The sequence below is a fragment of the Odontesthes bonariensis genome, chromosome 8 (genome assembly GCF_027942865.1).
Source record: "Odontesthes bonariensis isolate fOdoBon6 chromosome 8, fOdoBon6.hap1, whole genome shotgun sequence".
NCBI classification, from domain to species: Eukaryota; Metazoa; Chordata; class Actinopteri; order Atheriniformes; family Atherinopsidae; genus Odontesthes; species Odontesthes bonariensis.
This window is the reverse complement of record NC_134513.1, coordinates 587,500-602,728: the sequence shown is the minus strand read 5'-3', so window position 1 is coordinate 602,728 and position 15,229 is coordinate 587,500. Positions and strand designations below refer to the sequence as shown.

At 46.5% G+C, this 15,229-nt stretch overlaps 1 protein-coding gene across 2 annotated transcripts in view; it reads left to right on the top strand.

Annotated features, from left to right (window-relative positions):
• syn3 (synapsin III) overlaps positions 1–15,229 on the top strand; it is a 166,998-nt gene that overhangs the window by 35,012 nt on the left and 116,757 nt on the right. For both annotated transcript variants that reach the window (XM_075471260.1, XM_075471261.1), the window contains exon 4: positions 9,550–9,641. In XM_075471260.1, coding sequence (XP_075327375.1) covers positions 9,550–9,641 — 92 coding nt within the window. The remainder of the gene's footprint in view (positions 1–9,549; positions 9,642–15,229) is intronic.

The following is a 15,229-nucleotide window of genomic DNA, read 5'->3' as shown; positions in this document are numbered from 1 at the left end:
AATAAAAAAACATTGTTTTCTTCACAGTTATATTACTGTGTTGTTGTTATCTTATTATTATTATTATTATCTTATTATTGACCATTATGCCTGGTGTCGCAAATAAGCAACATACCAAATTACATACCCAACATACCAAATTACATACCAAATTACACACCAAACATACCAAATTACATACCCAACATACCAAATTACATACCCAACATACCCAACATACCAAATTACATACCCAACATACCCAACATACCAAATTACACACCAAACATACCAAATTACATACTCAACATACCAAATTACATACCCAACATACCCAACATACCAAATTACACACCAAACATACCAAATTACATACTCAACATACCAAATTACATACCAAACATACCAAATTACACACCAAACATACCAAATTACATACCCAACATACCCAACATACCAAATTACACACCAAACATACCAAATTACATACCAAACATACCAAATTACATACCCAACATACCCAACATACCAAATTACATACCCAACATACCCAACATACCAAATTACATACCAAACATACCAAATTACACACCAAACATACCAAATTACACACCCAACATACCAAATTACACACCCAACATACCAAATTACATACCAAACATACCAAATTACACACCAAACATACCAAATTACACACCAAACATACCAAATTACATACTCAACATACCAAATTACATACCCAACATACCAAATTACACACCAAACATACCAAATTACATACTCAACATACCCAACATACCAAATTACACACCAAACATACCAAATTACATACCAAACATACCAAATTACACACCCAACATACCCAACATACCAAATTACACACCAAACATACCAAATTACATACCCAACATACCAAATTACACACCAAACATACCAAATTACATACCCAACATACCAAATTACACACCAAACATACCAAATTACATACCCAACATACCAAATTACACACCAAACATACCAAATTACATACCCAACATACCAAATTACATACCCAACATACCCAACATACCAAATTACATACTCAACATACCAAATTACACACCAAACATACCAAATTACACACCCAACATACCAAATTACACACCAAACATACCAAATTACACACCCAACATACCAAATTACATACCAAACATACCAAATTACACACCAAACATACCAAATTACACACCAAACATACCAAATTACATACTCAACATACCAAATTACATACCCAACATACCAAATTACACACCAAACATACCAAATTACATACTCAACATACCCAACATACCAAATTACACACCAAACATACCAAATTACATACCAAACATACCAAATTACACACCCAACATACCCAACATACCAAATTACACACCAAACATACCAAATTACATACCCAACATACCAAATTACACACCAAACATACCAAATTACATACCCAACATACCAAATTACACACCAAACATACCAAATTACATACTCAACATACCAAATTACACACAAAACATACCAAATTACATACCCAACATACCCAACATACCAAATTACATACTCAACATACCAAATTACATACTCAACATACCAAATTACATACCAAACATACCAAATTACATACCCAACATACCAAATTACATACCCAACATACCCAACATACCAAATTACATACCAAACATACCAAATTACACACCAAACATACCAAATTACATACCCAACATACCAAATTACACACCAAACATACCAAATTACATACCCAACATACCAAATTACACACCAAACATACCAAATTACATACCAAACATACCAAATTACACACCAAACATACCAAATTACACACCAAACATACCAAATTACATACTCAACATACCAAATTACACACCAAACATACCAAATTACATACCAAACATACCCAACATACCAAATTACACACCCAACATACCAAATTACACACCCAACATACCAAATTACATACCAAACATACCAAATTACACACCAAACATACCAAATTACATACCAAACATACCAAATTGACTCCAAATTGACCAGGATGCCTGTTGTCGCAAATTTGCAACACCAAAAATTCTATTTATTTTTTGTGCAAAATTGAAATGAATAATCTCAGCATTATTTACCATCTACTTAAAGGCTAAAACACACACATTTTTTTTTATATATACAGCTATATAAATTCAGGCGTTAAGGGGTTAAAATTCCACTTTTTTTGTAAATATCTCAGCTTAGCAGTTCAGTTTTAATTATAATCGCGTTGCTTCTGTTTTTTATCTGGTTCAACATGTTGTTCAGAAACTAACGTTTGGCTTTTTCTTCTTGAACCGTACACTACCGACCGAGAAAGATACACAACAAGAACTGACTTTTAATTGGACGACTGATTCGCCGCTGGTCTCAGCCATGGTTAATGTGGGGATAAGCTCTCTGAAGCTGCTCGCTGCCATATAAGGTGCCGTCTGCACAGCTGAGACTCAGCACAGCTCGTACTGCTGCAGAGGGGAGGCCGGCGCAAAGCTCTGAGAGACCAGAGTTATACGCCCGTCACCGCGGCCGACGCCCTCCTTTCTACAGGACCCACTTTGGGGCACATTCGGTGGGCGCCTCAGGGCCGTGTCCTCAGTCCTGACCACCGAACACATGCCGATTCAAACCCGAATGCCAAGGAGACGGGCAGAGGCTTCCCTCTGAGCCTTTTCTATCCCGTCAGCCCAATAAAGTTGGTAAAAACAGACTTCCTGCTGCAAAGTGAGCTGTTAATGCAGCTGATTTTCTGCCGTTTCACGTCCTTCCATCTTCATATTAACTCAGATCTCACTCACATATCATTCTGTTTCTGTGGTCAGAGCCTGAAAATAAACTCTGATAAATCCTGCTGCTCATTAAATCACAGTTTTCTGTTTTACGTCATTTCGGACCTTTTATTCCATTTCTGTCAGAATGAAGAGATGGAAGTCGAGCGTTTACTTCTCCTTCCTCAGTGTTTGGTGACCCGGGACAAACGCTGGGGCTCTCAGTAGTTTGGTGGAACTTCGGCCCACTTCTTTTCCCATGATGCCCTCTGTTCTGTGGGGCGCAGCAGGCCCACAGCATGACGCTGCCCCCGCCGTGCTTCACTGTTGGGACGGTGTTCTGAGGCCGGATATCCTGTTGGTCATCAGGTCCAAACAGTTCAGTTTCAGCTCCGTCAAACGCAAAAGTGGCGTTTCCTTTTCACTTTTAAATCTGCGTGCACACGGAAACGCAAAAGTGTGTGACGTTTCCTATTTATCGATGCAGTAAACACGCCAGATGGCTCGGTGGCAGCACTACCACGATGCTCGTCACATCATTTCTATGTGACGAGAAACGCAGTTTTGCGTTTTCATCCTTTACACGGTGGCGCGACAGTGGAGCGTTTTCAAGAATTCCACTCTGGAGGGCGGATTCACTTTTTTGCGTTTTCATGCCCCCAAAACGCCGTTTCCATCTAAACGATATCGTGCATCCGCAAAAAGGTTTAGCGTTTTCAACCCGTTTTCGTTTCCGTGTAAACGGCCCCTCAGCCTCGCCTGCGGGCCTTTGAACTGAAGGAGCTGTTGCTGACCACGCCGCTTCCTGCCGCTTTCTGCCGCTTCTTCCTGCCGCTTCTTCCTGCCGCTTCCTGCCGCTTCCTGCCGCTTCTTTCTGCCGCGTCCTGCCGCTTCTTTCTGCCGCTTCCTGCCGCTTCCTGCCGCTTCTTTCTGCCGCGTCCTGCCGCTTCCTGCCGCTTCCTGCCGCTTCCTGCCGCCGCTTCCTGCCGCTTCTTTCTGCTGCTTCCTGCCGCTTCCTGCCTCTTCTTTCTGCCGCTTCCTGCCGCTTCTTCCTGCCGCTTCTTCCTGCCGCTTCTTCCTGCCGCTTCTTCCTGCTGCTTCTTCCTGCCGCTTCTTCCTGCCGCTTCCTGCCGCTTCTTCCTGCCGCTTTCTGCCGCCTTCTGACGCTTCCTGCCGCTTCCTGCCGCTTCTTTCTGCCGCTTCCTGCCGCTTTCTGCCGCTTCTTCCTGCCGCTTTCTGCCGCTTCCTGCCGCCTTCTGCCGCTTCCTGCCGCTTCCTGCCGCTTTCTGCCGCTTTCTGCCGCTTCCTGCCGCTTTCTGCCGCTTCCTGCCGCTTCCTGCCGCCTTCTGCCGCTTCGTGCCGCTTTCTGCCGCTTCCTGCCGCTTTCTGCCGCTTCCTGCCGCTTCCTGCCGCTTTCTGCCGCTTCCTGCCGCTTTCTGCCGCTTCCTGCCGCTTCCTGCCGCTTCCTGCTGCTTCGTGCCGCTTTCTGCCGCTTTCTGCCGCTTCCTGCCGCCTTCTGCCGCTTTCTGCCGCTTCCTGCCGCTTTCTGCCGCTTCCTGCCACTTCCTGCTGCTTCGTGCCGCTTTCTGCCGCTTTCTGCCGCTTCCTGCCGCTTCCTGCCAGCTCGCAGGCTGAACGTTGTCCTTCTTTTTGGCAGCTGTGAACGGGTCATGGAGGCCTCGGCCCGCTGACTGTTCCAGCTGCTGCGTTCAGCATCTGTCTTAGATTTCAGCTTTTAGAGGCTCGATGGATTAATTCACGGGAACACAAGCTGGGAGTGATTAACAGCAAACATCTGCCATCAGCTTCTGTTGGTTAGCAGTGAGCTGGATCTGCCCCCCCCCCTTCAGGAGTTAAAGAGGAAAAGCAATAAAAGACGCACTTTGTAAAAGAAATAAAGAAAGAAAAACAGCTGTGTTAGCACGATTTTTATCAGCTGATGTTTTCCACTTGGAGAGAAAAGAGCCAAAATCAATAAGAACACAAAGAACGAGTCAGCTGTTAAAGAACAAACTCTGAATCTCTGGAAACATCAGGTGGAAGGATCTTTGGGATGAACCTGCAGGAAGGCCAGAGGGCAGGAAGCACTCCGGCCTGATCTGAGCTGCCGTCAGCTGGCAGCCTGAAGCTCTGATCTGCTGCACAGCTGCTGGTTCTGCAGGTAAACAGCTGGCAGGGGGAGGGGCTGAGGGAGAGGGTGGGAGGGGCTTAGGGCCAGGGAGGGAGGGGCTTGGGGCCAGAGAGGGAGGGGCTGAGGGAGAGGGTGGGAGGGGCTTAGTGACAGGGTGGGAGGGGCTTAGGGCCAGGGAGAGGGAGGGAGGGGCTTAGTGACAGGGTGGGAGGGGCTTAGGGCCAGGGAGAGGGTGGGAGGGGCTTAGTGACAGGGTGGGAGGGGCTTAGGGCCAGGGAGAGGGTGGGAGGGGCTTAGTGACAGGGTGGGAGGGGCTTGGGGCCAGCTGAGTGTTTACTCATCTGAAACTCAGAAGAATCGTCTCTGGAGGCGGTTTGTCCCACGCATCACTGCCTGTTTTCCTTTCCCAGGCAGAGCTGCTCCGGTGTCTGAATGTGTTACCCTGATGGTAACCATGGTAACCATGGTAACCATGGTGCCTGGCTCCCGGGCCTGCGCGGCTTCGTCCATCACTGCCCGCTGACAGCGCCCGCTGGCTCGTGGTTAACCAGCCGGTCGGAGGGGGCGGGGAGTTGTTGCCCCGGTGTTTGGGAGGAATAAGGTGCCTCCTCGGGCTTTTCTGCTGAGCGCGCAGATGTTTCTGTGGGGACGGCGTGGACAGAGTGGCGCTCTGTTGTCCTTTAAATGAGATCATTTCATTTACTCGCCGCCTGAGAGGGAAAACAGCGGATAAAAGAGTGTTTTCCCTCCCTGTCCCGGTGGAAAGTTTCCTCCGTCAGCACATTCTCCTGATGCCCTCCTCCGGGTCGGGTTATAAACTGTGAACGCCACGTGCACGGCAGCTCTGGATGAAAGGACAACTGATGATATTCCTCCTCATGTGTTAAAGCTGTTTAAAGCTGGCTCAGAGGATCTAATGATAACCGAAGCTCGGGAAGGTGTAGACAGCATTTAATTTCCCATCAGAGGGTTGAGCTGAGGGTCATCTGTCAGGGCTGATCTCTGAGGCTCCGCCTCCTTTATGGTGTTGCTGTATCAGCTGTGAACCGGGTGAAGTTTCCGTGTTAATTTGACTCAACACGGGAAACCTCACCCGCCCGGACACAGAAAGGGTCGACAGATTGATTTGTTCTTTTTCGATTCGATCCCAGACCCAGAATACTGAGAACACAAACAGGAAAACACAGAAAAAACAAGATGAGGAAATCTGACCCAAAGGCAGAAAATAAAACAGAAAAAACAGAAAGCAGAAAAACACAAAATAAAATAGAAAAACACAAAATAAAACAGAAAAACACAAAATAAAACTGAAAAACCATAAAATAAAACTGAAAAACCATAAAATAAAACTGAAAAACAACTAAATAAAACATCAACCCTCAGGCCGTAAATCTATTTCTACGATTAGCTGACTGCCATGTGCCGTTAGCATGTGCCGTTAGCCATGTGCCGTTAGCATGTGCCGTTAGCCATGTGCCGTTAGTATGTGCCGTTAGCCATATGTCGTTAGCCATGTGCCGTTAGCATGTGCCGTTAGCATGTGCCGTTAGCCATGTGCCGTTAGCCATGTGCCGTTAGCCATGTGCCGTTAGCCATGTGCCGTTAGCCATGTGCCGTTAGCATGTGCTGCACATGTGTGCGGAGCTTCGACTCTGTGGGAAATGTTTGAATACGACAGAAACCTCTCAGCCCACATTAACCAAGAATCTCTGCATGACTTCTAAAAAAAGAACTTGTACAACATGAAATATGTGCTCCAGGAAATAAAATCTGGACTTTATGTTATATAACCTGAGATTTACTGCGTCCTCATCGGCTAATCGGGCTGAACTCTTCGCTCTGGTTTGGACACTTTTGTGGACGGAGTTTCCACCTGAATATTTATCTCTTCAGAAACATTCAGAGTTGGGCGGCTGAGCCTGAATCTGGTCCACAGCTGTCAAACCCAGTTTGGTTTTTCCTCAGAGAGTCAGCAGGCTACTTGTTCAGGGGCCATTTTACCCACCACATTAGTGTCATGTCTCCCACTTTAAAGGGACGTGAAGAAGAACAGCTCCCCTGTCTGAGCTCGCCTCCCCTCAGGGCGTACCTGCTGCTCAGGGAGTTTCACAATAACAGGCGACCCCTGGTGAGGTCATACAGAATCTGTGAGGTCATACAGAATCTGTGAGGTCATACAGAATCTGTGAGGTCATACAGAATCTGTCAGGTCATACAGAATCTGTGAGGTCATACAGAATCTGTCAGGTCATACAGAATCTGTGAGGTCATACAGAATCTGTGAGGTCATACAGAATCTGTGAGGTCACGGCGTGTGTTCGACGTTCTCGTTGCTAAATAACGCTGTGAACTGGTGGAAGGTTCAGGTACCCTGCAGACTCCGGGGCAGATATCACCAAATATCACCCTTTTTTATTTGGGGATTTTTATTTATTTTGTTTTTTCTTTTATTTTCTGCCTTTGGGTCAGATTTCCTCATTTAGTTTTTTTTAACACTTGCAACATGCTAATACTTGCTAACATTTGCTAACATGCTAACACTTGCTAACATGCTAACACTTGCTAACACACTTTCTATGACATGGTGAACAACAAGCAGACACGTTGCCATCTCACTTTTGTCAGTCACAGTTTGGTTTGGAACACTTTCTTTAGAGTCTGTGGTGCTGGCTGTATTGACAGTCACACATTAAAGGTTTATTCACGCTTTTATATCCAGACTACGTAGAAAACACAGCCACGAACATTGGCAGCCGGCTCTACAGGAGCTCCCTCGGTCAGCGTTTTGTCTTTGGTGACGTGGGAATTAAAGAGTCATTTCTCTTTCTGCGCAGTAGTTTGCTGAAAAAGCTTTCTGGAATATTGAATTTCCTCTTTGTCAGCCTTGAAACATCCAGAGGGTTGATTCCCAGAAGTGGAGCGTGGCCCCTCCTTTTGAGCGTCTCTGGGAGTTTGCCGGAGCCGTTATGTAGCCAGGCTACGGCCTTTCACAAGGCCCTCACTGTCCTGGAGGCCGCAGCCCGGGGATAACTCAATTTGCCTTCCCTGACCCGCTCGCTCTGTCTCCCAGCTCTTCTGTTTTACTCTCATCTGTCAAATTAAAGAACTGTGTAATGCAGCACTTCCTCGGTTTCTTGTCAGTTTTTTTAACTCGTAGTTAAACTCGAGGAAACCTCATCCCACGACCTTTAGAAGTTGAAAATATGAGACAAGAAAGCAGCTTACTTTGACATTAAAGAGATATTTCTGCCAGGAAGCCAACAGTTATGAGATTTCAGTTACTGGATGCCAGAGATGGGGACTCGAGTCGCTGTTTTGATGACTTGTGACTTGACTTGACAAAAAAATAAAAGACTTGAGACTCGACTCGGACTTGGAAGTTAAAGACTCGGCACTTGACTTGAGACACGATGACTTGAGTGTTAAACATCTAGCATAACTCCGAACTTTCTTCGTCATTTGAAGATCCATTCTGACCAGTAAGTAGGGATGGGAATGGAAAACCGGTTATTTGGCGATTTTGCAAACGATTCCCTTATCGATCCCAGTGGGCACGAATGACGTCACCACGCAGCGTTGCGTGGCGAGTCCAGCGCAGCCAGCAGCCAACAGTAAACATGGCGCCCAAGCGGTACAAACGCTCGAAAGTTTGGTTCCACATCCCTAAAAAAGACGACAACAGGGCAACTTGCAAAGTGAATATTTCACCAAAGGGAGGAAATACTACCAACATGCAATAACTATGAATGAATGTCGCGTTTTCGATCCGCTCCGGACTAACGTTGGTGAATCTGAACCCAGCAACGTTAGCAACGTTAGCATGTCCTCGGCTAACACTGCAGGTAACTAACTAACTAACACTGCCTATCATGTTAGCAGCATTTGCCTCATTGTAAAAGCTGCTGTTAGTAGCGGTTAAGGTTAAATGAATGCCTTCTCAGGCATTACATTTAGATGAAATCATGAGAGACAGAGCCTGACTGGCTCAGAGCCAGAGGCTGGTGGTGCTACCCCCAGTTCACCTCTACCTCCAGCTTCTCCTTTCACCAGAGCAGGGAAGAGTTAAATTACCCAGGCCAGGATAGACCAATGTGGACCTCACCGTTGTTGGGTTTGTGAGGTCACGACTCGTGTTACTTCTAAACTAAACAAAGTTGATGCTGATCGACCGGTTTGTTGTCCTTTTTCTCCAAATGAGAATCGATAAGGGAACCGACAAAGAACCGAATCGTTAAGCAGAATCGAAAATGGAATTGGAATCGTAAACATCTTATCAATTCCCATCCCTAAGTGCTCGTCAAATGAGCTAATATTATCCTGTTAGCCTAGTCGGTAGTTAGCTAACGTTAGCTTGATATGATACGGGGTGGACAGGTTGGACACATTGGCCAATGATGTTTACTGACAGTTACTTATATCTTTGTGTTTTCACTTTATTAAGATCAGATTCTGCAGGTAAAACTGCAATAATAAGCTGACTTGCCCAAGAAAGAATAACTTGAGACTTCTCTGCTGGATGCAAACTTGACTTCATCCTTCGTGCTGTTGGAGGACGTAACACATTTAAATCTAAAGTTTTCTTCTTCTTCTCTTATTTCCCAGGCGGAGTTCTCAGAGATCAACCTGGCCTCCTACGTGAACTCCGGCTGTATGGTGGACATGCAGGTCAACAAAGGTGGCACCAAAGTGGTCAGGTGAGACGCTTCATCCTGTCTTCTGTTGCTGCTCGTGTTCATTAAAATCCGTGTTTTATATCCAGAAGCTTTGGCAACGCTGGTGATTCCTGTTAGCTGAGCGGTTGAGCTCCCTGAGAAGCTAGTTAGCAGTTAGCATGTGCTAATCTGCCCGATGTCCGCACCGTAAATCAGCTGCAGTGTCACAGTGAAGAAGTTTTTTAGACGTAATTAGACTTTAAACAAACTGCTCTCTGCCACAGACGGCTTCATTTTCCTCCAATGTGCTTTTTATTTTTTTTAAGTCAGATGTTACAGCTCTGAAGTAGCCATAAGTTCCATTTTTGTGACGACGTGGATCACCTGACTGCGTGTACGGTTAAAGCTGAAGAAGTTATGAAGATAATAAACGGCTTATTTTCTGTTAAACACCGTCAGACTGGCTGAATAAGCTTTAGGGATCTGCAGCTCGGACAGATCCTTCCTCTGGGGAAGTTTGAATCAGTGTTTCTGAGACTTTTCTCACGAAGTCCGTAAATCTTTAGCCTTAAAAGTTGCTTCACATTTGGTGATTATCTGTAAACTCATGAAATCTTTGGGGTGCAGGGATGCCAGATCATTTTTTTTATCTCTGTCTAACTCTAACGTGTCACAACAACTTGATCATTTCTCCCATAATTTGAGGTTTTCTGGTGTTTGTGCGTAACAGAAGTGTGAAGTTGTGTCTCTGCTGAGGCTGTAAATGACCCGTTAATGACAGCAGATTTTCTGGATGCAGAAACCTGCTCTGATGTGTACAGTGTGTAAATCCCAGTGAGGTGGAGGGATTACCCCTCAGGCTCAGCTGTGCTAACTGTATTATCTGTACGATCTGATTACTTGTGCCTGTGGGGGCCGCTCGGTGTCAGGCACCCACCGCTCATTCTGACCTTCTTGGGCAATAATTCAGCTAATCTGTGATTCTGGCCTGGACTCCAGGCCGGTACGGGAAGTGTTGTGGAGCGGCTGATGCTACAATGCAACCTGTTGTCCACGCCGAGGTCGCTGTGTGGGCCGAGTACTTCTGCTGAGGTTTCACAGAGAATAAAGTCAGTTTTATGTGACTGAAAACAGAATAAAGTCAGTTTTATGTGACTGAAAACAGAATAAAGTCAGTTTTATGTGACTGAAAACAGAATAAAGTCAGTTTTATGTGACTGACAACATAAAGCAGTTGAACAAACACCTGAGAAAAGCTTCTGGAAGTTTCCTTCCTCATCAGCAGGACACAAACCTTTAAGAATGTCTGATTCTCAGCCAGAGGAATGTTGAAACGAAGCCTCTTGGCTGATGTGACCCCTGACCTCTGTGCAACGTGGCGTGAGCTGCACGCAGCAGCGGAGCCTCAGGATGCAGCAGCGAGCCTCAGGATGCAGCAGTGAGCCTCAGGATGCAGCAGCGGAGCCTCAGGATGCAGCAATGAGCCTCAGGATGCAGCAGCGGAGCCTCAGGATGCAGCAGCGGAGCCTCAGGATGCAGCAGCGAGCCTCAGGATGCAGCAGCGGAGCCTCAGGATGCAGCAGCGGAGCCTCAGGATGCAGCAGCGGAGCCTCAGGATGCAGCAGCGAGCCTCAGGATGCAGCAGCGAGCCTCAGGATGCAGCAGCGGAGCCTCAGGATGCAGCAGCGGAGCCTCAGGATGCAGCAGCGAGCCTCAGGATGCAGCAGCGGAGCCTCAGGATGCAGCAGTGAGCCTCAGGATGCAGCAGTGAGCCTCAGGATGCAGCAGTGAGCCTCAGGATGCAGCAGCAAGCCTCAGGATGCAGCAGCAAGCCTCAGGATGCAGCAGCGGAGCCTCAGGATGCAGCAGTGGGCCTCAGGATGCAGCAGCGAGCCTCAGGATGCAGCAGCGAGCCTCAGGATGCAGCAGCGGAGCCTCAGGATGCAGCAGCGTAGCCTAAGGATGCAGCAGCGAGCCTCAGGATGCAGCAGGCAGCCCTTTGGTTCCTCTGCTGCCAAACCTGCAGCCGGCCGCTAGCCTCAGAGCGGGAACGCCGGTCTGGCTGAACAACAGATGAAGAGCAGCCAGAGTACGAGACGCCACGGAGCTGGCCAGCTCGCCCTGAGCTCTGCGTCCGGCAGCCGCTCAGCTGCTGGTGATGGTAGACTTTATTAAGCTGTTTCCACAGCTGAGCTACCAGATCCCAAAAGTGTGCAAAGTTAAACACCTGGTTAGCACCGAGCCTCGTTAGCACCGAGCCTGGTTAGCCTCGTTAGCACCTCATTAGCCCCGTTAGCCTCGTCAGAACCGAGCCTCGTTAGCTAGCACTGAGCCTCATCAGCACCGAGCCTCGTTAGCTAGCACCAAGCCTCGTTAGCTAGCACCGAGCCTCGTTAGCAGTGAGCCTCGTCAGCACCGAGCCTCGTTAGCTGGCACCGAGCCTCGTTAGCAGTGAGCCTCGTTAGCTAGCACCGAGCCTCGTTAGCACCGAGCCTCGTTAGCACCGAGCCTCGTCAGCACCGAGCCTCGTTAGCTGGCACCGAGCCTCGTTAGCAGTGAGCCTCGTTAGCTAGCACCGAGCCTCGTTAGCAGTGAGCCTCGTTAGCTAGCACCGAGCCTCTTTAGCACGGAGCCTCGGACTCCTTCAGTTCTGGACATTAATGTGTTAAACGGACCTTTCTCAGCCAGCTCTCTTCCTCTAGAAAACCTTCGACCACACAGAGACCCTCCGGCGGCCCCACCACCTCCACCTGTGTCCTTAAGAGTTTTAATCAGGCAGCTGATCCCTCAGACAGGTTCGTCTCATTACTGAGCTCATGAGTTCAGACTTTGTGGGTCCAGACTCGCTTCAGGAGGCCTCGGGGTGCTCCGACCGTACGGCGGTGTGTACCGCCACAGAGGGGGGGCTTTAAATGTGTGTATTTTCAGACCCCCAAAGGGCAGAAACACCATTTATCTGCACACTGGGACTCTGCAGGTTGTCCTCCGCAGAGACGCATCTGTGGAAATCCAGAAAGAGTTTCATGGACTCTCTGATCCAGTCCGAGTTAGCCTCCGTCCACCTTTATGTGCGGCAGCATTAAAAACTGAGCTCATCGGATGCTTAGCATGTAGCATGTAGCATGTAGCATGTGTTAGAGCTTTTCTCTGAGCTCAAACACCTCCTGCTGAGTGAAAGCAGATGTGAGATGTCATGATTCTCTGAGGCTCGCCTTACGCACGGTGTAGTTATCTGATCTGCTGGGACTTTAGCTCCTAACATTGGGAGATGTTCCCCGTTGTAACTCAGTTATTTTGTGTGGCCACATCATGAATCTGTGGCATTTGGCCGCGTCCTGGTAAACAGGAAACAACAGACCTTTCTCTCTGAGGTGCATGTCCCTGAGAGCCCGCCTGGTACAAAGCCCCATTGTGTGCGAGCGCCATGCCGATCCTCGGTATGTAGTGTCCCACATTGGTGGCATTCCCAGGCAGTTCTTCCCCGACTCGCCTCATCAATGAGAGCAGACTGATGGAGGAAGATGTCCTCAGCACGAGGTCGCCGTGAAGCCTCAGCCCAGATGTCCCTTTGGGAGTTTTACACCTCAGACGCCCTCAACAAGAACCGGTTTTCGATTCCCATCCCTAGTCTTCAATGACAATCTTAAATGTCGGCTTTTTCCCACGGATACAGACTCCTCGTTAGAACTGCAGTTGTTTGCGGTGGAGTTCACGAGTCCTGTGTTGTGTGCAGTTTAATCGCCCTCTGTGCAGGAAGCCAAACAGTACAGAGGTGTTGAGTTCAAAAGTGGTTTTTTTTATTTACCTTAAACATGAAAAATGATTAACAAAATCAACAACTGAACCGGCACGCCAATAAAAGAGGTCAACTCAAGATGCTAAAGTCAAAAAACATCACCGACAGGACTCAGACAGAAACACAACCGACCTAATGAAATGACACATTAAATACTGTTTAGCTAAACCATTCACACACACAAAAAGGCTGCCACAAAACTACCAATTCAATTCAATTCATTTTTATTCATATAGCGCCAAATACAACAAATGTCATCTCAAGGCACTTAGATAATAAAGTCCAATTCAAGCCAATTGGAATTCAATTCATTGTAATCATAATTATTCATAAAATAATCCAATTCGTTCATATAGAGCCAATTCAAAAACAACTTCCCAGCTAAGGAAACCAACAGATTGCACTAACACAACCCCACTGAGATGCATCTAAACACCCTTCAGTTCCCCCCACATGACATGAAGCATTGGTTCAGTCCAATCTCGGCCTGTAGGGTAGGTTAGGGTCGCCACGCCTGCAGCCCATCAGGAAGGGGAAACCAAACACCAAACCCAGGTAACTCAGACAAAGAAAGAAAGCATTAATACAACATAAAACTGAATTTACCTTGCAGTGTTAACATGTGTGCACTCCATATAAACCCTGCAAGGAAATGAAGTAACAAACTACAACACATTATTTCATTAAAGAACATTCAAAGTAATAATTACAAAGTAAATGAAAGAAAACCAAATTGTGGTAGGGTGTGGCTTTCCATCACAATAAGGACTTTATTCAGGAGTTCTCCCAAAATATGACAAGCTCCTGATCTGTGGGGCTTTTAATGTTCATGTTTGTTGCCCATCTGACTTTAACCCTTTGTGCGGTCTTAACATCGTGTTTACTCCCTTTGTCCTACGGGTCAGAAATGCCCCGCCCTACCAAAGCCCCAAAATAAAGCAACTTAATTGAATTTTAAATCCAAAATCTATTTTGTATGATGAAACCACCTGTTATTTATCAACTCAATTCAATACAGTTTTATCATGTAGTTTTTGTTACACAATACAAAAAGACTATCAGCAGTTTTTTTTACTGTCAGTTGGACCAACAGTTTTCTTGTTTTCTCAGTTTTCTTTGACATAATAAAGGTTTATTATTGCTATAATATAAATGTGAAGTAATTACTTCTGAATTAATTATATTGAAAGGGAAAAAAACAGTGAACTTTTTTCTGCTGTTTAAATGTTTTTATAATTCACGGGTCAAAAATGACCCATAAGACAATCTTTGTGCCCTAGTGGTGTACAGCCCACATGGAAACATGAACAAACATAAAGTCTGACTTTTTCTAATGATGGGGTCAATTAGGAAAAGGCATAAAAGATAGTTTACGGTATTTTCTCTGCAGCTAAACATGGTGGTGGCTCACTTTGGACTTAAGACGCCCTGATATATGCTCCCAGGAACAGGAAGAAGGAGTTTTACACCTCAGACGCCCTGATATATGCTCCCAGGAACAGGAAGAAGGAGTTTTACACCTCAGACGCCCTGATATATGCTCCCAGGAACAGGAAGAAGGAGTTTTACACCTCAGACGCCCTGATATATGCTCCCAGGAACAGGAAGAAGGAGTTTTACCCCTCAGACGCCCTGATATATGCTCCTATAGGAACAGGAAGAAGGAGTTTTACACTTCAGACGCCCTGATATATGCTCCTATAGGAACAGGAAGAAGGAGTTTTACACTTCAGACGCCCTGATATATGCTCCCAGGAACAGGAAGAAGGAGTTTTACCTCAGACGCCCTGATATATGCTCCCAGGAACAGGAAGAAGGAGTTTTACACCTCAGA